The sequence below is a fragment of the Argopecten irradians genome, chromosome 1 (assembly GCF_041381155.1).
Source record: "Argopecten irradians isolate NY chromosome 1, Ai_NY, whole genome shotgun sequence".
NCBI classification, from domain to species: Eukaryota; Metazoa; Mollusca; class Bivalvia; order Pectinida; family Pectinidae; genus Argopecten; species Argopecten irradians.
In genome coordinates, this window is record NC_091134.1 from 31,802,248 (window position 1) to 31,826,839 (window position 24,592).

At 33.9% G+C, this 24,592-nt stretch overlaps 1 protein-coding gene and 1 pseudogene across 1 annotated transcript; one reads left to right on the top strand and one right to left on the bottom strand.

Moving 5' to 3' along the window:
• Nucleotides 1–432: 432 nt before the first annotated feature.
• Nucleotides 433–2,603, top strand: LOC138322683 (carbohydrate sulfotransferase 9-like; annotated as a pseudogene).
• A 3,725-nt stretch (nucleotides 2,604–6,328) lies between these two features.
• On the bottom strand, nucleotides 6,329–23,707 carry LOC138322752 (gamma-butyrobetaine dioxygenase-like). The gene is made up of 12 exons (XM_069266870.1): nucleotides 23,523–23,707; nucleotides 22,606–22,655; nucleotides 21,697–21,788; nucleotides 20,391–20,518; nucleotides 16,431–16,571; nucleotides 15,513–15,589; nucleotides 12,826–12,977; nucleotides 11,853–11,913; nucleotides 11,204–11,257; nucleotides 10,246–10,314; nucleotides 9,641–9,748; nucleotides 6,329–7,130 (listed from the first exon to the last, which is right to left on the bottom strand). The coding sequence occupies exons 1-12, from the start codon at nucleotides 23,584–23,586 to the stop codon at nucleotides 7,023–7,025; spliced, it is 1,104 nt and encodes a 367-aa protein (XP_069122971.1). The 5' UTR covers nucleotides 23,587–23,707; the 3' UTR covers nucleotides 6,329–7,022.
• Between the last annotated feature and the right edge of the window lie 885 nt (nucleotides 23,708–24,592).

Consider the following 24,592-nt stretch of genomic DNA (forward strand, 5'->3'; position numbering starts at 1 on the left):
TTACAAATAGTGTTACTTAAAAGTTTGGCGTCGCTCTCTACATAATCATGAAAGAAACATTCTGTATGTCTGTGATTTGTAAGGTTTTTTCCTCCTGAATGCCTTCAGTTATACTGTGGAAAATCCCAGGGGTGGGTATTACGACAGTAATAGTAACCCCTGAAATATCTAGGAGGCGATGGTAATGTTCACTATCAACATTGTAACATTTTAACACTGGATAGGCAATAAACTATTTACAAATAAGTTGAAAAACCCATTGTTTTGCATTTAGTCATGAATTGTATCATCATTAATAAGAGCACGTGATTCATCTAGTTTATGCGCTACCTATATTGTATTGTCGATGGAAATTCCTTTTTGTTATACACGATCACGTTTTTGTTAACAGTGAACAGAATACATGTTACGACTAGAATTATTTCTATTAGCATGAGAGAGGAAAAGAGTGAATATGATCAACAGCTTCACAACAAAATACAGGTATATACACATGAACAATAAGGTTAATTTATGTATTAGAATGTCCATATGTAAACTATTGCAATTATTTGATATTTTCGTAATATTTAAAAAATTTTACGAAAGTTTTGGTTATAATGACAAAAAGTGCATGTATGCATGTAAAAGTTAATAACTTTTGTATTTCGATAGGTGTCTCAGAGAAAGTTCACTGAAAGGCAAAAACATCTTCAGGAACACTGCCATTTGAGCCGTAATTTGGAGAGAATCCCGAGCTTTCCATATGTTAAACAGAGATATCTTTTGTATGATTCTGAACTGAACATTGTCTTCTGTATGCTATAGAAGATAGGCTGTACATTCTGGAGAAGGGTGTTTTATTCAGTGAGTCACACATTTAATGGCAGCATTTCATATGTCTATTCCATAGCTTGTGCCAAAGTCCATGATGAAGAGCTTCCTACCTTAAAGTATCTAAATGTAACTGTCGCTGCAGATATTTTAAAATCAGCTGCTACTGTCATCTTCGTTCGTGATCCATACGAGCGTGCCTATTCTGGATACTTGGACAAGTTACACAACATCAACCCTTTTTACATGGCATATGTAGGACGAGATATAGCAAAGAACAGAAATAAACCTGCCCTTAAAAGCTTAACCTGTGGACATGATGTATCATTCTCAGAATTTATACAATACTTAGTGAAACAGAGCAGAAAAGAGCGTCACATCGACGATCACTTTTCACCCATTCACGATCATTGTTTACCTTGTGATATCAAATATAAATTTATTGGGAAAATGAAATCATTTGATAAAGATGCATCGGAAGTTATGTCCGAGACCAGAATGTTTCTAAACTCATCAAATAAACTGAAAGGAACTGCGTCTATTGCTAAGGAAACTTATTCGAGTATTAATGAAAGCTTCATTAATGCATTCCAATCTCGATATAGCATGTCAAATTGTTTTACTGTGAAGGAATTGTATAACCGTGTGTGGAAAACGCTTCAACTCCGTGGCATGATAGACCCGGATGTACCCATGCCAAACTCTCAGAACGTGGACACGATATACCGTGAGGCGGTCAAGGCCAGCAATCCATCACGTGTTTCTGAATTTAAACGAAGATCCTTAGTTAACATGTACAAGACATTAGACAGAGAATTGTTGTTAGGGTTAAGACAGTATGTCTTACGTGACTGCCAATTGTTCAGATACGACGATATGCCTCGTGATATATTTACCAGCGACTGAAGTGTGTGTTGTTTCCTAGTTCATTGTTGTCATAATGGATATTTATGGCATTGTGTGCACACCATCAAACGCAGCGAGTGCCTTTTGTATCTTTTAGAAAATAACGAGTGTGTAATAAATTCCACAGCCAATAACCTCGAATTATGTGACCTGTTTCTACCACAATTAAATCATCTACGAGAAGGCCAACGCAAGAAAACGTTTTTGCCGACAAAGGCAAACAAGGTGTAGTGATATCATCATAAGTAAATAGGCACTCATTCATATTCAAAAATCTTATTTGCTTTAATGATGTATTTAGGTAGACCGTTCATTCTGGTTTCCTCTCAAGGATTTCTTTTATTTTTTTATTTTTTTTTTATTTTAGGTATACAATGATCACAAAAACCACATAAAAATCATATGTCACTGGGTTATTTCTTCTTCCATGGTTGCTTAAAGATATGTACTAATGACTTAATATTCCGGGATTTGAAGGACTTTTAAATAAATAATATTTCCTCCCTGTAACATCTCTTATCATATAAAGGATATGCCCGTATCATATTCATACCTTCAGTAGTTGATATAGAATTCATAACTATATCAAATAAAGCTGGGTTTTATACAATAAAACGAAATATCGTTAATTTAAAATTAACTCCGAACCCAATTTTAGTTAAAAATTGCATCAAAATAGTAATGTTTTCTTTTTTTTTCTGAAAAAATGATCTCAAGAAAAATCGATTTTTTAGAATTTCCATGAAGATTGACATATTTGCAATTAGAAAAGCCAATAAAATGTATACATATGACCGATTTGCCAGAAAACGTTTAAATAGGCGAATCCGTAGCACTTTTTAACGTTTTATGTTATTCATTTACCCTTGTTAGTTTTCTATATTCATCATATAAATGGAGCATAGAAGATAACACAATAATTACATATCTTAATGATTCTATTTATTCATTTCATAAGATATAACAAACCAGTTTACAAGCTACATGTAGGCCTGACCTCAAACTTTCAAAAAGAGTCTAATTCAGCAGGAAATATATCAGTTTTTTTCCGACACAAATATTTTACTCTGTGTGATACTTTATTAAAATGGACTATTTTCCGTAATAGCATCTTTCAAATTATAAGTAAAGATTTTAACAAGATATAAAATGCAAAATATTTTCCAGCAATTTTATTTCCATATTTTGTTTGTCCGTTTACGGATGAAAATTAGTATACCGGTATATTACTCAATCGTTTCCTATTGAAGCTCGAGACTCGAATGTTTCCATTAAAAAAACTACTTACTTCCATCGGCATCTATGCAGTGTAAATCTATTTCTATTCTGCAAAAGATAGGTATACAATGATATAATGATAACGGCCATTCATTTGTTACTACTGACGTGAAGTTTTTCATTTTGGGTCCCCGTAAATCCATGTGTATTCTATCTGATTGTTTAGCGACTATAATTATAATGATTCTTGGATTTTACTTCGTGCATGAATCTTCAAAATTATACTAAAGGTCCAGTTTCATGAACATTCATGAACATTCCTTAACTTTAAGGAATTCCTTAATTTAAAATTCCTCATAGAAAAGCATTACAAATGTTAAGGAAAAAATCTTAAGTTAAGGAGCCTTCCTTAAAATCTGTAATTTTGATTTCCTATGGAGAATTCTAAGCTAAGCGATTCCTTAAATTTAAGAAATGTTCCAGAAACCGGTAACCACACCTTTAGATTGAAACATTTCAAGTAAACACTAGGAAAGGTTCCAGACGAAATACATGTGTATTTGCTCTCGAATACCGATGTCAGAAGCGAGTTGTAATAGATGGGAACGGAGAAATAAAGCACGTTTGCCGGAATCCGGATAGCGACGTTACAATAGTATGTTGTTACAGAAGGGACGGTCTACGTTAATTACAAATCATCTTAATTCTGAACAACTATTCCATGCATTCCTACTTACCGAACATCTTTTTGAATCGAGATTTCTATAGGTACTTGAACAATAACCTAATCATTGTCGAACTAGATCTACATTTGGACATGTTTACGGCAAAGTGATATCTACTTCCCGCCAAATAATCACCAAACCATTGTAACCAAGTTAAAGTCCCACCAAGATGCGTGTATTCCACCGAAATTACCCCCAGATTCTTCTTACGGCAAGATACACCACTAAACAAAAGACAATTATAAATCTTGCGTTGATAATTTATGTAACGAATGTGAAAACATGAAAGATTCCGACGCCGTCACACATTCGGTGCGATCAGAGTACATCAACATGACGTCATTGGATATTTGATGACGTCAACAACCTTTCACGTGACAATGAACAAAAAAGTAGTTCGGGTCAAAGTTTGTAATCTCGACCAATCAAAGAACCGGAAGGTGTTATTCCACTTGGAGTATATCAATAAATTATTAAATTTATCCAACTCCCAACACATTTATATGGCCTGAGAGTGGAATTACACGGCGTATTGTGCTAGAAAACATTTTATTGTAACGTGAAATGCATCGTGGAGATGATTTACAAACTACATACTATTTAGTATCGAGGAATTGTAACCATCATAGTGTTTCTATTCGTTCGATGTATCAGCGGTTTCTGACACTGAAAGACGCAGGAACCATACTCAATAATATCTGTAAATACATATTACATCTACAAAGGAACTGGTTTTCCTAAGTATTTATAGTAACTCGGGTATCCTTAAAATATCCTGGGAATGGGGTCAAGTCCAAAACCTTAGTCTAGTTTTATTGGTAGGAGCTTTATTTATACTCTTAATAAACAAAATTGCTATTTGGTTAGATCAACAGGTCAACTATGCTTGATAAAAAAAATCATATTTTGATTTTTTGTTTCAACAATACATTTATAGAACTAGATATCTTCACAAATCTCTGAATATTAATGCATTAGTCTATTCCCTATTTGATCACTACAAAGTTCAGAAATATATTTCAAATAGAAAAGGGTTGATCGTCACAGAAATTTGTGTTAAAGATTGGAAAAAGTGGGGAAAATTGATACCAATGTTACTTTAATAAACAAAATATCATATTTGTGTGTATATATATATATGTAAAGACTCACCTGACCAGTGCTCGAACAGGACAATGCTCAAACACATCTTTTATTTTCCACTTCTCATTTCTAAAATCAGTTAATTCTTTTGTTCATAGTGCATGATTGTGATGTGTGCTGACACCTTTTTTCCACCAAAAAGAAAAGTTCTCAAACCAATTCCGTAATTTGAATATGAGCAGACGAATGCTGACGGCAAATCACAAAATTGACAATCGCCAAAATAAACAACATGGCATGAAAAGTTCCCTTCTTAAAGAATAAATAACACTTGCAACAAGTTTTTGGCCTGAGTAACGAAAAAATGTTAATTTCTCGATTTTGTTTCACTTACCGCCCCATTAAAACGCGTGCTAATCCCATTTTCCGAAATTGACGTTAGTGAGAAGATTGCTCTACGATCGATTGGCCTAGATTACAAAAGTTGACGCTTACGATGTTTTCGGATGGATATTTTGGGATTTTAAATTTTGTTTTCTGAATAAACAGAACTACCGGTTAGTTATGCATAAATAAAATCTTTATAATTTAGTCGTGATCGGAATCTGCTGTACCGTGTCCAGTTTGTCAGCTGATCCCCCGATAGGCCTATTTTGAACAACTGACCGAAAAATTCAACATACAACTCTGTTGTATGTTGAATCACTTCTACTATGTTTCAATTGCATAAAATTTGATAACTTTCCGTTCGTTAACACTGTCAACGACAAAGGCATTCGTCGCGATAGGCATATGGTAGCCGTTTGCCAGTTTCGACGTTGCCACAACAACGTCATGTTTTATAAATCTAACGGAGATAAGATCATGAAAATCATCCAATCAAAACAGAAATTATATCAACATCATTTTAGAATATGTATTTCAAAATCTCCTCAAAAATAAAAGAAATAAAAAAAAAATAAGGAAGCATAATATTTCTGAGCTGACATTGCGACAAAACTTATGATAAATGCTCGACAGTCTAAAGGATATGGTGAGATTGAGATAGTTGTAATTAAGATATATAATTGTCAAGGAGACACTGATGAATTCTGTTTGCGGATGCTACTATGATATCAAAATTTAAAAAAAATGCTCGTGACTTTGAACCAGAAAAGACTTAGATTTACAGCTGTAGGTGGCAAGTGTGACTTTGAACCAGCAAATACCGTAAACACCTTGATTAGCATTTTATATTATTAAAAAATTACTATAATTTAGTGATAAAACACTTTTTATTTAACTATTGAGACATATGTATATAAGCTGGTGGTGTAAGTCTATTTTCATCCCGTGAATATTCATGCAGTATCAATGTATTGACAGTTGTGATATTGTTTCAATGTGGGATTACCATTTTTAATTTTTCAGGTACGTAGACTTATCTACACCTTGTTCTCATTTAGTAAGTCTTCAGGTTTTTTTAGAACATCACATGGTACTCACATAAATATGAAGTTAAGCCCAAAAACTAATCACGTATAACACAAACGCCTGTTTAAAAGAGCAAATTTCATTACTGAAAGACGAATGAAGACACTCGATTCATTTTCGATTCAAACATATTTTTTATTGTCAAAAATACAATAATGGATTAGGCACAAGTTATCACAACTTAATAATGCCTTCTCCATAATACATGTATATACAATACTTTGACAGCATACAATCATATAATTATGTATATATACAGAAAATATTGAAGAAGAAATAGAAAAAAAAATCAAAATGAGTTTGTTGTTACAGACTTGACCTAAAATCTAGCAATATCTTTAATAAAGGTTTGTACCCATTGAAATATCATTTGGTTTTCCATGTTGGACAAGTATGGAGCACCATAAAGCAAAATATTAATTGAAATATTACCATATTGTGAAACATTACGGAATAAAACATCCCTTTGCCTAGTATAAAGACTACATTCAAAAAAATAATGAGTTGCATTTTCACATTGATTACCACATGCGCATGATGGGTCGTTAATTATATTTACTCTGTACAAATCATAGTTCAGACTGCTACACGAATGTCGCAATCTTTTATGTAAAATATTAAACTTCCTTTTCCCAGTAAAATAATAAACGGGTAAAGAATTTACATCAGATTGTATCAATGTTTTGAAGGTACGAACGGATGGCTGCTCTCTGACATTGCTAGGCAGTCATTCCATAATCTAATAGAAGATGGCAAGAAAGATTCAAGTGAACATGATACTCATTACATCGGGTAGCCGTATGCCTATCTCCAGTCGTTGTTTCCGATTCTGATAGCAGGTCTCGGGTCTCCCATTTTCTTTGCAAGAACTAAAAGTCTGCTTTTGAAATCGTCCCCACTAAGGTAACCGCCCTGAAAGAATTTTAGAAAACAGTATCTAACTTGGTGGTCATTACGTTATAATCTTACGTCAACAGTTACTATTCTGTGGTAGTTAGTTCATCAGATAATCAAATCCACAAATAAGATACCATGCAGAAGAGATAGAAGATACCAAATTTTCATGCAAGACTTTTCTGGTACAGATGGAAGATACCAAATCCACCAATAAGACTTTGATTTAATTTTTTTCCACTGATAGAGGATAGTCAAACACATAAATATGACATTGGTTTTTCTTGCACCGATAGAAGATATTAAATCTACAAACAAAACTATGATTGAATTTTCTTGCATCAATAGCAGAGAACCAAATATACAAACAAAACATTGATTTCATTTTCCCGGTACCAATAGGACACACAAATGCACTGTTAATAAGTAATAGGTGTGGCGGCAACATTGGAAAATGGCCGCCATGACGTCATAGACTATTTTTTAAATGGCCCGGGTCCTAAAATGTTTCCTTTTGTTGTTTTCTTGATGTCAAATCAAATAATTTCAATTAAAATTTCAAAATATTTATAATAACTATGACTTGATGCTAAGATACGTGTATTCTCGATATGTTTCATGCTTTTATCAAAATTGCAGTATTTTACCACTTTACTGCACGAATCCGAGTTTTTTAACATTAGATACATATAAATGTATATGTACAAAGATTTATAGTTTCATATCGGGAAAACCCGATTTAAGGGATATATGATTCATCAGACGGACCTCAATTTATTTGTATGTTAATTGATAAATTGGCGGATATTCCTGCCATCATCAGATGGTGGGCTATTCAAATCGCTTTTTGTGCGTGGTCCGTCGTCCGTCCGTCCGTCCGTCCTTCCGTCCGTTAACATTTCTTGTTACCGCTATTTCTCAGACAGGACTGAAGGGATCTTTCTCAAATTTCATATGTAGGTTCCCCTAGGGCCCTAGTTGTGCATATTGCATTTTGGGACCGATAGGTCAACAAGATGGCCGCCAGGCCGCCATCTTGGATTTTGGTAGTTAAAGTTTGTTACCGCTATTTCTCAGAAAGTACTGAAGGGATCTCTCAAATTTCATATGTAGGTTCCCCTAGGACCCTAGTTGTGCATATTGCATTTTGGGACTGATCGGTCAACAAGATGGCCGCCAGGCTGCCATCTTGGATTTTGATAGTTAAAGTTTATTACCGCTATTTCTAAGAAAATAATGAAGGGATCTCTCTCAAATTTCTTATGCAGTTCCCTTAGGTCCCTAGTTACGCATATTACATATAAGGATTGATCGGTCAACAAGATGGCCGATAGGCCACCAAATTGGATTTTGAAATTGAAGTTTGTTACCGCTATTTCTCAGAAATTACTGAAGGGATCTGTCTCAAATGTCATATCATGTGCAGGGGTCTTGTTGTGCATATTGGAATTTGCATTTTAGGACTGATCCGTCAACAAGATGGCCGACAGGCCACCATCTTGGATTTTGATAATTGAAGTTTGTTACCGCTATTTCTCAGAAAGTACTAAAGCGATATGTCTCACATTTTTTATGTAGGTTCCCTTAGGACTTAAGTTGTAAATATTGCATTTTCGAACCAATCGGTCAACAAGATGACCGACAGGTAACCATCTTGGATTTTGATAATTGAAGTTTATTAGTGTTATATATCTCAGAAAGTACTGAAAGATTCTTTCTCAAATTTCATATGTAGTAATACGAAGTAAAAGTTTGAAAAGCAGAGAAAAGATCCCTCTTTCCATTATCAGACGTAGATCATTCTTTGGTGGGCGCCAAGATCCCTCTGGGATCTCTTGTAAACTCATACTTGTCATAAACACCAAATGGGACAAATATTGAGCTACGAAAATAACAGTTAAGTATGTGAAGATTAAAGTTTCTGTCTGGAGGTTCTATCGAAGGATAATATTGAGAAGGACTTCCGCACTCCATTCCAAATATAGATAATCTGCTCAACTTTATCCATCGATAGAACCACCAGAAAGATGCTTCATTTTTTTAAATTACAGCCGTACATGGTTCATTTCAGAATTCACATATCATATGAAATAGAATTGAATAAAAAAACACATAAGATGTTATTAAAATCAATCCTTCTCTTCAACTACTTCAATTACTTGCAGTAAACTGACATGTATACTTTGTCAAGATATAAAGTGTCTAATTGCTTCAATTGTCTAGGAGTAACTTGACGGCTGATATTGGCCAAGAAAAAAATACTTAGAGCACAGGTGAAAAAAAAACATTCCCATCACAAGTCTGATGGTTTGACTTGTCAATTGAGGTTTAAGAACATATACATACTTCTGTAACAACAGTTATCACTTTGAATTCAATCGACCACGTCCAAGGCAACAGCGGGGATGATAAATAGATCGAGATATGAAATTAATAAAATAAAAATAATACTAAGCTATAATTTAATTTTAAAAAAAGATATAATAATATTACATATATTTTGTAACATAATGATAATGTACACTTACTTGGAAGTGTCGTTTGCCGGAACCTCCTTCCTCGTACGCAGATCGTGCATGCAACATTCTCCTATTGTTGAATGCAATCACCTCCCCTGGTTTCAGTTTGGTGTCTATCTGATGAAACGGGGATAATTAGGTTAATTCGCTTAAGTGACAGTGATTAATAGATATTTAATTAGCCTCAGAAATGTATTCATAAACTTTGTTTTCGCGCGCGCAAAAAATACACTCGAAAAACCAACGAATTCATGACGTCACAATAGAGACGTCGACCTTGCGTATTGATTTAGAAAAAATAATCCATTGTAAAATCAATAGAATCGTTCATTTTAACTATTTTATGTTATAAAGTTGTCTGAAAATTAATTATGAGCATTGATGTAACTATTTCTTAACTTCATAGAAGTTTTAAATAAATGTTGTTTGCAATTTTTTTGTGAGAATCAGCTACGCAGATTCACACAGTTTGCAAACAAAATTTCTTTCAAACTTCTATGAAGTTAAAACATAGTAACATCAATGCTTAAATGAATATATTCATAAACGTGCAACAACTAGATTACCACCAAGATATTTGCAATATAAATACCAATACAAATATATATACTAACTGCATCCTCAGAAAATTCCACTGCCCTCCCCAAAAGCTGGTAGGCATTATAAAATTCCTCGACGTCTTCCTGTAATATTCATGTAAATAGAGGTGTAGCGAATCCTGTCTATAAAGGACAGCAAAGGGACATAGCAAAATGTCCTTTATAGACAGATGTTCTGAATACAGAAGACAGTTATATCCTTTGGACGACCGTAACGTATAAATGTGTAATTAGGAATTGCGTTAGTCCCACGAGCAGGTTTCTTCCTCAGATGACTCGTGCGCGGTGAACTTTAGGTGACTTCCGGTGAAGTTTTTTCTTCTTTTCCGTGAGTATTGTTTTTGTTATCTTCGTGAAAATAACACCGAACCGAAATCTAGATGCAAATTGCTTTCATAAATGGCATTTGTTATAACCTATCAAATTTAAGCCAGGTTCGAATGCTGCCGGCCGTCGAAAGGGTATAGAACATTGCACCAAATGACACTCGTTACATTATATAATTATCGTAATGCTATCGTCGTAGTGATTTTTTTGAGGCACTAACGCAAGGTGGAGTAGAAGTTTTGAGTCGGGGAGCTTTCCGCCCTTTACGTATATAGTACAATGTAGATTATGATTTTTACTGATTTTTTATCTAGACCTCTAAAACGTCTTAAAATTGTCTATGGTCACTATATGGTAATTATATACAGGTTAAGAGTTATTGGTTCTATAGTGATCTTGCGATAATCCGGACGCCGATATAAGCTGATGACATAAATATCCGGATTATCGAGGGTTCACTGTACATGTCTGTTTAACATAACCGGTATCCATAACTTTGAAAATATATTGACAAAGTTGCATATCAGTTATCTTGTACTTATCGCTAAATGGTTATATTAATTGTTAAAAACTATATTAAACATAAGTTAATTAGATGTTTCAAAATAGACAGCCACAAATGTATTTAAACAATTATAATACTCACCTCTGGAACTTCCAATGGGGCGTGCATGTATGTATGCCATACTACCGATATTACCTACACAATGTAAATTCATTGTATCATGAAAACGTGATTGTTTTGTTAACGTATTTCCTGAACTATAAACAGTCTCAAAGAGGTTTTAATATACAAAACAATGTCTGTAGGCGATTTTACTTGAAAGTCAGAACAAAAAACAATCTGAACCGAATATGAACAGCATAAGTGAAGCGGTGTTCTTAGTATTTCAATTTGAAGCGGTGTTCTTAGAAAATTTCAATTTCTGTTCAAAGAATTTAAAAAAAATCTATCGTTAGAAATTTAGGACAAAAAATCAACAGGATCGAGACTACATTCACCCTAATATTACAGAAAACATAATTTTATGAATGTTTCTATTTTCGGCCAGCAAATTTGCATGGATGGTATATTTCAAGCTCAAATATCTCAAAAAGTAGTTCGAGAACACCCATGTATCTTTACAGATTTGAAATATACTTGAAAAATGCAAGAAAATAAGACCTGTTAGAAAAAAATGACATGGGTTTTCCCAAAAGTATGGAGCTACCTTAACATGGGTTATATGATAATAAATTCCATGTACAATTTCTGAAAATATATCAGTGTATTAGTGCATAAATGCAACACATACGTCTCCATAGTCATCAAGGTATATCATTGGTCTTCGTTTGGACATCAGAACAGGGTAATCACTGTAAATAATGGATACTTTATTCTGTATTTACATGATATAGAGTTATCTTCCCTTGAAGGTCGGTATTGATTTTCCGAAAAAAAGTCATGCGTTCCAAATTCCACTCATAAAACTACGACTTCACAATGCATACCTACCCATAAGGGAGATAACAGTGTCATATTCGAATTAGTACAAAACCAAATTTTACATAATTGACTTTTCATCACAAAATAGTGTTGTTTTAGCTTCGTTTAGGTGATATTTTAAATAGAAAGGAAAGGTTACAATTTTACATGTATGTTCATGTAACAATATCAAGGGATTAAAATCAATTAAATAAGGATGAACGTATATATTGAATTTCATAGGAATACTTATAAAGAAAAAAATATGAACAGAATAAGAGAACCGGTGTTGTAAGTACATTTTGTAGTTCATTTTTGTTTAAAGGATTTCTCAACATGGCTTAATATAAAATTGTGTATATCCAATATTGTCCTTCATTATATAAGACAATACACAGACAAATTTCCTTTATGTAAATTTTATCTGAAAAGATCTTGACCTAATATTGAAAATGAGGTCACATGAACAATAAGTCATGTCAATTTTAGGTCTAATCGATCAGAAAAAATCGTATGAATTATCTGAGTTCACATGAAGACAATTTGCATGTGTATCTATCAGGCTAGGTATTCTAACGTGTCGTAGAAGGCTTTTGAATTAAGCGGCTCGTGTATTATTTGAATTAACATGAACATGTATTTGACCACTAATGAGGAAGGCTAGGTTTTATAATGCTTTGTAGAAGGCTTGTGAGTTAAGTGACTCGTGTATCATCTGCATTAATATGAATCTGTGTGTTCTTCTACCACTTATAAGGCAGACTAGATGTTCCAATGCTTTGTAGAAGGCATGTGATCCGTACCTGTTTTCATACTCCATCTGTATGGAGATGGGTACTCTACACAGTGTCTTGAACTCGTTAGGGTGTTCAACTCGGAATTTTGATAGCACTTGGTACATGTCCAAAAATCTTGTCACTCCTCCTCTCACATTTTCGTCAAATCTAGGAGAAAACTATATCAATTACAACACTACAAGACACTATAAGACATAAAACAAAACATTTCATGAATATAAAATGTAAGATAGTATATATATATATGTAGGTGTATAAATTCAAACAAGTATAGCAGTATCAATGCAAAGATTAACATGCCTAATTTTATAATTGTTTGAAATCGGTTCTCATCAAAACTTATGACTAGTTGTTATGAATTTATTATATGGCTTTTTAAATCCATGACCTACCATTATTAATTCAGTATCTTCAATTAATTATTCGTAGTCTCAGCTAGATGAGCATTCCGTTTGCATCGTATTATCAAATCGTTAATTCCGATTAGCTAACCAGAATAACTAATCTGACGTAACATGATTGAATGATCTGTATCATCATTCTATGGACAAGGTGTAATGTCTTTACCTCTGGCTTGCCAGTTGGATCCATGTATGTGGTACAATGCGGAAGTTTCGAGATACCAAAAACGACGTGGGTAAAGTACAATTCACCGTTGATTAGTCCCACCTTCCGGTGAATATGACGTAACGAAACTCACGTCAATGATGACGTCATAATCACCGGATAGTGGGACTAATCGACGGTAAATTGTACTTTACAAATGTCCTTTTGGGATCTCGAAACTGAAACTCCCGTATTGTACTGACTGCTGCTATACTTCGTACTCCGGTTTTACCCCACTCCACTAAAAAAACCTGGCACCCAGCCTTAAATGACCATACCGGTTGTTAATACGGCGTTACTCTAATCAAACTAATCGAACCAACCCGTCCATAGGGCTAAGTGCAAAACAAAAGATTAGAATATACTTATAGGTACTCATAAACAATTTGGAAATAACGATGATTTTCATTATCCTGTTCTTAGTTTTTATAAGCATACTTTTCTCATATGCATTTGTGGCCCACGTGTGACTCAGTGATGGTGATGGAGTGTTATATATACCGAGAGTTGGTTATAATATCCGTAGGCTTTGCCCAAAAGAAAATATTATGGATGATGAGAAAATAAACCTTCAATATCACACTGCCACTAAAGGGGACATATAATTGATTATATATACGAAATAATTTGCTGATTCGTCTACTCTTGTGTGAAAGATCACTAACTTATATTTGTGAGTATGATAAAAATGACGTTTTTATCTAAATAGAACTGGTTCATGCGACAGGGAGCAGAGTTCCTCGCACGAGACAAGTAACGCGGCGGTTACGCGACCCGAGGAAATACCGGCGCATTATCTGTTCATTACCTATAACCTGGGGTGTAATACTGGCTTGCGTCCTATGGGCCATACATCTACACTTGCCGCCTGAGTCGTGTATTGCATGGAGGGGGGGGGGGGGACTACCCATGCAATAAAGCCTCGTGACGTCACGGCGTCAATATTTTTTTTTTTTCACAAACTTGACTGGTTTTACTAATAAGATGCAAACAACGGATTTTTTGTTGAAAAATATCACGTAATGAAAAATTGACTTTCAGCCGTGGATTTCTTCGAATTTATTTCAAAATGGCGGGATATTAATAATTGTAAAATTACAATGAAAGGTCGAGGTATGAAAGAAAAAATACTCTTTCATAAGTGGATATGAAGGATAGGGATATTCTACCCTCGGGATCATATTTGTGACCCTCGGGCAGAAATATCCCTATCCTTCATATCCACATATGAAAGAGTCTTATATTATTTCCCCCAAGAGAAATACGACGTTTTATTTCCCTGTCACGTGCTGTTGTGTATTAATCCTACCAATGTAATTTAATCATTTATGATTCGTTTGTTTTGTTGATTGAGTTAAACTAATGACAGAACCTGAGTTAATAAACCATTCATGTATAATATCAGCTGGCATAGATCGCTTACTAAGACGCAGGCTGACGGAAACTGGATAACATGGCTGATGCTCCCTCGTTACACAGAGTAGGTCATGGTGGAAATGTAGTGTGCCACCAAGAGCTAGGAAGCATTCATTCACACGGGTCATCAAGAGTGCGACCTCAAACAGCTTCAAAATTAAGAATACCCAGGTTGGTTAAAGTTATTTTGTTTTTCGTACAGCGTATTGAATTTTTCATTTAGTATTATGATATCAAATGCAAACAGTAACTTATATAGGGAGTCCCTATGTACATTTTATCAATTTGACCTCAGCCTTTCGTATCTTAGTCTTAGAGTAAGTTAAATTGAGCTTATTATCAACAGGTTTTTTAGTTCTTCTCATATATCAATCACCAAATCATAGTTTCTATCCTCATCTTTCTTCGCACTAATGTATAAATCATCAAGTATTGCAACGCAGCCTTACATAGCCGTACCGTACGGGGGGGTATGGATGATTGGTCCTATTTTTTTTCAATCACCTGCAAAGATATGTAATGAAATATAGATTTTCATTTATTGGATAGGAACATTTCCAAATTACTTTAAGTGTTCAATAATTAAGAATTAAAGCATGTTCTCAAATGATATAATATGGTTTGACACGCTATGATTCAATTCTATAAAAAAGACACCCGAACCGAAAAACGTTTGACAATAGTCTCTCTCCATAGGAACCCCCAGACAACTTTGCTAGCCCGTCTTCATTCAGTGTCCCGCAGCCATCTGAAAAAAAACAATGCATCAGGTTTTTAGGCAATGGAATTCCCTGGCAATAACTTGACCATAACTCTCCAAATGAAAATGTAACCTCGTATTCTCGAACTTATATAACATTAAACGAGGATTTCAAATATGAAAGAAAGAAAGAAGAAAGAAAGAAGAAAGGAAAAGAAAGAAAAGAAAGAAAGAAAAAGAAAGAAAGAAAGAAGAAAGAAAGAAAGAAAGAAAAGTTATAATAGTTATATTTCACCTGTAAAGTGCCTCTTCTGAGATTTTTGGACGTCTTTCCATGACATTATCTTTATAATCTTTCTGAAATGAACAAATGTATTTGTAAGGCGTCATTCATGTAAAACAAAACACAACAATATAAAAATGTAAATACATACTTTTTTCACACAATAGCTTTTGTAGCGTCGATAGAAGACCGATTTTAACACACAGTTTTGACTGTTCCGATTAAAAGACGAATGACTATTATTGAATCAACTGTCTTTTAATTCACCTTCCATTTACTAATAACGGTGTAGCATTTTTTCTTTCATGATAATATATTGACATTTCTTCACGTGTAAAAATTAACGTTATATATTACAGTAATGCGCAGTATATGTCTTATATAAACGATGAAAGCGTTCCTTTTATCCTGTTCGCGTTCCTTTTTTTTTTTCGGTGTAGCATTTTTCGCCCTGTGCATCTCTATCGTGAAGTTGATCACAACTCAAAATATACCCTCGTTCATTTGTTCGCGTTGAAAATAAATTTAATGAATGTAGAATAAGCACACAAAATCCTAACGCCGAGAAAATTTGTATTTTTACATCTAACAATAATATTGTCTTACCGCTGCGTTTAAAAACTGGTCTGGACACCTCCTTCTTGGCCTGCAGCTGGTCCTTGGAATATATGTGTTGGTGGAGAAAGTCCTGGGAGAAGTGTCCATGGTGCTGCTCCTCTTTCCACTGCACTTGGACATCTCCATTGTCTACGGGAAGAAAATTTCCGCAATCACGACATAAGCACGTTTGAAAATTAAGGGACTGAAGTAAAACTTAATGTAAAATACTGCTACAGTGATGCCATTACGAAGAAGAAAAATCTTTACCGAATAAATCTTCTTCAAGTTTTGACATTATAGAAGTGTACTTTATGACACTAAATTGAGATTAGTGAGAATTTAGATTTAACATAAATTTCTTAGAGTTTTTGACTTCCTACAAACGTTTTTATACCTGAAATTAGAAAGTTTTCAAAATTACAACATTTAATTTTGAAGAAATTGTATCTGTCGGCATTGACTGTTTATAACGGAAAGAACCGAGTGCATCTTTGAGTTCGAAATCGAGGTCGCTGAAAATCTCATCCGGCTAATGGATATACATGTAATAACACCACTAAGAGGCAACTTATAAATTTATTGGTTACATTGGCCTGATTAAGCGTAATAGCCGATATATTTACAATGTATCTCAGTGGCGTAGGAAGATGGAGGGGGGGGGGGGGGCAAATGTCATCAATATTTGGACCCCCCCCCCTCGCCCCGCACCCACAGGAGGAGATTAATTCTTTAATTCAACACACAACCATAATATACTTGATAAACTTTTTTCATATATCGTTAAGTAGAATCCTAATACACATTTATAGACAGTGGCGTCGATAAAAGGAAACTAATGAATACGCAAATTGCCATGCGAGCGCCGAAGGTGCGATATTTTGGTGTTTGGGGGGCCGAAAATCTCCCACGAGAAAAAATATTACGATTTAGAACGGCTAAGATGAGTTTTACGATGCATTTTGATGAATTTGCGAGCGCGCCGAAGACGCAAGAAATTGGTGTTTGAGGGGTCCGAGGGTCTCCCCTGGGAAAAATATTACCATTTAGAATTTTACGATGCATTTTGATGAATGTGGGAGCGCCTGAAGGCGCGAGATTTGGGTGTTTGGAGAGTCGAGAATCTCCTACGAGAAAACAATATTACGATTTAGAATGGCTAATATGAGATTTAACGATGCATTAAGATGAATTTGCGAGCGCCGAAGACGCGAGAATTTGGTGTTTGAGGGGTCCGGGGTCTCCCCTGGGAAAACTATTACGATTTAAGAATTTTACGATGCATTTTGATTAATGTGGGAGCGCCTGAAGGCGCGAGATTTGAGTGTTTGAGGGGGTCGAGGGTCTTCCAAAAATATTACGATTTAGAATGGATGTGATGAGTTTTACGATGCATTTTAATGATTTTAAAGCGTTCTTAACATGATTTTTTTTTTTAATTTAAAGATACCTGCATTTTAGAAATGATAATTGTGAATGCCGTCATATCATTATGCAACTCTGATCGATCTGAACATACCGGCTTCACACCATCGGCACATTGTTGTTTAACACAAAATAATAATGAATTAATTGTCTTGCTAAGTCATATAAACAAATGAATATTTTAAGAGACATTTTTTAAAAATAGTACGTAGAATCCCTTGATTGACATTTTTTAGTCTAGTTCACGAAAATGTGCAGGAGGACCTTTTTTTCTTTCAAATGTGCAATTATAAAACATTTCAGTCGACGAAAAATGGGGGGGGGGGGGGGGGGGGGGGGGTTCAAAAAGACATGTTTGCCCCCGTCCTGGGAAACGGGAAGGCAAATGCCCCCCCCCCCCCCCCCCCCCCCCCCCCCCCCCCCCGACCCCCGCTTCCTACGCCCTGCATCTACATTGCCAAGTAAAACAGCATACGTTCTATGAAGCTTTAGAGTATTTGATGGAAATATGACAAGAAGTGAGAGGTATTTTCACCCGTTAATTATTATATTATCATACATGAATACAGGTGTACATGTACATTTTATTAAGCAAACATATACATAGGTTGTACAATGTATATGTAAGGTATATTTTTGCTTTGAAAACGTAAAAGTACACATAAAATTTAGATATATAGTTAGGCTGATTTTTTTAAAGAAAAGTTATATAACTGGTGACATGTAGGGGAATGTCCATTAGACGGATAGACACTGTAACTAAGGATATATAGGAAATTTCCATTAGACGCATATATATTATAGCTAGGGCTATATATGGAATGTCCATTAGACGGATAAAGACTATAAGTAGATATATATAGCGAATGTCCATTAGACGGATAGACATTATAACTAAGGATATACAATGTATAGGGAATGTCAAATATTGATATAATGATAAAAGAAATACACGTACTTACTTAGTCCGCTAAACATGCCTATATTATTAATTTTTCCCCATTTTTTCCCTTATTATAAAGTATATATATTAGGCCATTTTTTTTAAAAGCATAACAATATTGGCAGGTTTAGCGGAATAGTACCTAATATCATGACAAATGAAAATAAAATAATGGTAGAAGCAAGCATAAAACCATATAATATAATGAAAAATCTTCTTTATGGCTACAAAAACCTGTACAGTATAGGATTATTTAAACTTAGAAACTCTTCACAAAACTTCTGCATACGTTTCAACGTTTATTAGATTAACACAGTAATCAGGAACCTATTTTCGACAAATTTGTGTTTTCAGTCGATAGCAGATATGTCCATTAGACAGATGAGATTTCCTTCGATCGAATGTTTTGAATGTTCACGCGTCGCGCATGCACATAGGCGTTGTTTACACTCGCCGAAAGATAATAATATGAAATAGTGACTAGGTCGTTTCTATTTATTTTCAGTTTTTCTCCATTCTGAACAAAATTGTAATACAAACTTTTAAATTTTGTTATTAACACAAAGTACACAATTTTTTACAATTATTTTTAGTTCTATAAATCTTTTTATCTTTTATTAATGATTTTTTAACGATTTAGTCCCTTTAAAAAGAGAACTTGACCATTTGTAAAAGTTCGTTACGTATATGTTAAAGTTGTATGGTCTATAACTTTCGCTCTTTTGGTCATAATGAAAACTGTTTAAGTGTTATACATATTTTTCTCCGTCTGCCTGAGGTTTAAACTTTCTAATTTTACCACTTTTTATAAAGTTGCAGCACTGGGAGTATCTTTAATTATAAAAGTAAAAATCTTTTTAACGTGTACACGTGAAAAATAGGCTCGAAAGATGCCGAATCATTCCGAACTCTTCCGAACATCGTCGCGACAATCTCGAAGTAAAACGAGAGTTGTGAAACCAAGAGAAGATATCAACAATTTTTCATAAACAAAACATGTGGTCGACCTCATCAGACTCTATCTACAAAGAAAATAATGCTCGCACATTACAATATTTGATACACACAACATTTTACGGTAATGTTGTATTAAATTGGATGTTTTTCAATCTGTACTACCAATCTGTGGACATATACCAGATACTATTTGTTCAATAAAATAGCGCTTTATTCATTTTTAGGCCAATTGAAGGAGCTAAAACGTACATGTCAATGTTAAAATATCAAATGTTTAAGTTACATATCGTTACAGTGAAATTAGCAGCAATACAACTTTAAGGTTAAATGTGCCGTAATTAGCAGAAAATTTTCGACCTGTTTTGTTTTCTTACGTAATCCATTAAAAACTATGTGATTGAAATGAATAAATCTAATAAAATTCCTAAAATGGGCAGACGTTCATATATGATGCCTTATAAACGTTAGTTAGAACATAGACGTTATGCGTGTTGCTGATGAGTTTTCGATGAAGATGAAGATCCAATTAAATACAAGTATAGGATCGTTTTTAAATTATTGAAAACATCACTACCACAGCTATTGGTAAGTATACATTTATTTCCATCACAATTTTAAGATAATTTGATGCAAAATGGTGTTACCTGTTTTGACAGCATCTTTGATCTTTAACCCTAAAGGTATGTCGGCTGGTCGGGTTCTAAATAACCCGCTAGATTCCTCACGGCAATTCGAGCATGGGCACTGGAACCGGAGCCAAATACTGTGGAAACTGTAATAAGCATTTTCTTTCCAGAATTAATTTCATTACAGTCAACCAGGTCAAGATGAATTCGCTAAGAAACATAACGTTACACATGAATGTTACACTTAGACAAACGAAAAAGCCAATATGCAGCCGATTTTACGTTAGAGATGCTTAATAACCAATGCAGTGCAATCTCAATAACAAGCTTGTGTCGTTATTTAATTAATAATGACACGCACATACTTTACACGGATGCATAACTACATGCTCGGGTGCACCTCAATGGCATTTGCATGCTATAAATATATATCTTTTCATTTTTTTTATATAGAGATGTTGTGTAGGTACTATTCTAATTTATTACAACTTAATCTTCAAGATTAGAGGTTATTTATTGCATGTCGCTAACACAATCTTACTTAAACCAGATAATACCTCTACTACCAGATTTTCAAGCCTATTGAACTTTCGGCGATAAACAAGATTAAATTGCGATATTAGATATGCTACTTTGCGTCGCTAATGCTATTTGTTACCAGTGTGACATTTTATGTCTTTCGAAATGAAATTCACCATTGTGTTGGCGGTAAACATTTGGTTTTGTTTGTTATTATTATTTTCGTTTGTTTGTAATATTGTCTGACATTTATTTTAAAAGCGAGTAATAGTTGTTGTGACTTAACGTACATTTGACCTAGATTTGTATAAGGGGGTATCATTTAGGAACATTATTGTTAGAGTTTATGTTATAAACTAAACATTAAAACAAGTTTTTTTTATATATATTCCTTAAATTTGTTTTTTATAATTACTGATAATTTTGCGATTGTTAATTTTGATTCGATTTTTAAATCTTGTAAGGGATCACCATGGCTGTGGGGTTAAAGTATCTCCGATACCATATCTTTACCTACCTTCAAACCATGTGTCATTGAATGGGGCTATTGTAATTAATTATAACATTAAATAACATTCTGTGGAATATTTAAACATGATTAATGATCAGTCATTTTTTTTAATTTTTTAATTATGAGGTGGTACAGAAACTATTCCTGCATTTTGCTTACTTATTTTTTACCATATTTTTTACGTTTTGTCTGAATAATGATGATTATTATTAATATTAACCATATCGTGTTCAAAGCAATTCCCAAGTACAAAAAAAAAAACAAAAAAAAAAAACAAACAACATTGTCTCTTACTCAAACGATTTGCCGTCATCCCACGTGACATTCAGTTTTTTTCCGCCATCGACTACCTGAACCTGCTGTACCGATGACAGGAGTTTACTGTTCTGTTAAAAGATCAACACATGGATAAACCTTAAAGATCCTTCATCGCTGATAGAGCAAACATATACTCATCATTTTAGCAATAATTGGTGTTTGAAAATATATATATGTCTAATTAATACCCCAAAAATACGATAATTTATTTCGATTTATGTGCATGTGCAACCACTACTTCATTACATATAGGACATAGTGCCACGGCATTTTTTTCCGGATTTGCACCTATCTTTGATAGAGAAAAAATCATTTGTCAGCGGTGTAGCAACTTTAAAGAATCAGTATTTGTTTTCAGTTATGAAAGTTTCTTTCTTTACACCATTACCATCATTGAAAATTTTGAGTTTCTGATTTAAATTCAAGATATAATATTAAAATTAATTAATTGCGTCCCGAAAATATTCCATGGCTGTAGGCCCTATACAGAATTAAGTACGTATTGTACACGCACCAAAAGTAAAATGAAGTATTTCTATATGCATTTTTGTGTTAATTAGACACACACAAACACGATTTTACATCAGTTTTTTGTTCACATGATGGGTATCGTTTATGCTCTATCGGCGATGAAGCATCTTTCGTTGAAAGTCGTTATACATGGAATTAATAAGAATAAAATGGGTTAATAATGTGATATCAGAAACGGTTTTTTTTAAATCACTCTTTCAAGCAATTAGTATTTTGAGGTTTTGATAATTTTCATTATTCATTCTTGCAAAAACCGTATACTTTTGAAGTTGTTTGATAAATTAATAAGTCAAAATCTTATATTCATTCAAAAATATTTAAAAAAAAACTTGTTAATATCATTAAAATATTTACTGTTTTGATCCACCTGACAGGAACACTCGAAGACCCAGTCAACGCAGATACTGCAAGACAAGAAAAATCTAGTGAGCATGAAGCTATACACAATCCCTCTCGTATTAATACATTATAGGAAGTTAATCAGCCAATTCACAAACAGATTTTATCTTATAACAGACAATGAAATAGGATAATTTTTGAAGTTAGCGTGTTCTTGTCAAGACAATATTAAACTTTTCATTTTCAAAATACTTGATAGCCTGTTTATCCTTTCGACAACATCGTAGGAAATTAGATTAAATATTCAAAGAATCTTAAAAAATTACCAAAACTCAAAGGTGTTGCCAAAATGTAGCACAATTATAAACCGATTTATTATCGAAGATCAGCTTTGTTTTGTGCTATCACTCTGACGAAATAAGAAGGTGAGAAAGTAATACTATGATACATGTATTTAGATTTATCAAACATAAAAATAAGATACATATAGCTATGTTGATTTACATATATATCTAACGTAAACAAACTGGTACCAGTTGGGGAAAAGCACTACGTGCTTTAAATAGCAGCATGTAAATCATTTTAATTGAGTTTATACAGGGTGTCCCATAATTTATGTTACCCGTTCAAAATGCTATAGATTTTAATACACATAAGCAAAAAGTCAGTTACAGTAGGCATACAATCATTAAAAAAATTGTCGTTTGAATATTATAAAGGTATAGTTGTTTCTGCTAAAAAGCATGTATTTATAATTGAGAGATGGAAAAAAACGCATATTCATCAATTAGGCATTTTTAATGTGAATAAATATAATTTTAAAAAAGTGAAAACATCTATATATATGCCAGTGCTCCGTTTATCATCATTATGGAAAGTCAAAATAATAATTTTGATCCAATGTATCAGGATTGTAAATACCAATAACATACCGTGTTGATAGCGTCCAACAGTCTGCTTACAGAAGGTTCGCAATACAGCATTCAGCATGGCCATGTTTTGATGTCAACCGATTTTCAGCCAGTCTCACCCAATCCTACTTCAGAGAGTAGTACACAAGAAGACCTTTATCCTGTCCCGTCCTGCACAGGATTGCGGTGTTATCATACTTGCATCTACTGATAAAGGGTCAGTGATTTTATCTCTACTCGATTCAATGTAACCCTATCGTGAGATACGGTGTCATGTCGGTAATGTTTTCATCGCGTGATGAAAAATGACATGCATGATGTTTATCATTATACTTGTCCCCAGCACAGTTAGTATTGAGAAAGATAAAAAAATCTGATAAAACGTGTTTTGTTTTAATACTGTGGCCGATTGGTAAAGCTGTCCAAACATCTGTTGCCAGGTACTGACTGCTAGTAGGTAGTTTTCTCCTGGTACTCCGTTTTTCTGCCATCATCTAAACCTGCAGGTCCTTTAATAACCCTGGATGATAATAGGACGTTAAACTATCAAACCAAATCTGCGATCCATGTGTATGAGGGAATGCAGTGACTGACATTCATCACTGGTTTATGTTTCTCAAAATTGTTTGTACAGAAAGTCAATGCAAATAGGTTAAACTATTAAATAACCATTTTATGGCCATTTATCTACAACCTGGGATGCTGAAAAGTAAATTGTCTTAATTGAAAATTGTATACTTAGCGATTGTTTGTTGACTTCTATCAGAAAATTTAATTTAGGTTATCTGAAAAAGCCAAACTGTTCATATAAACTCAGCACTGAAAAAGCTTGATGGACTTTCCTAAGCTACTTTTATTTCATTTACATTATTAGGAGACGGCGTCCTAGAGCTTCAAGCAAAAACAAGATTTATACCATTTGTTATATTATTGCCATGAGTTACATAAAATGCTACTATTGAAACACTCAATACATAAAATATATGAGAATTGATATGAACGTTGATATCCACGTGTTTCTGTTTCTGATCCATTGCTATCTTTATTGACAGATGCTCCACCGCTGACAAATGATAATTTTTTCTGTATCA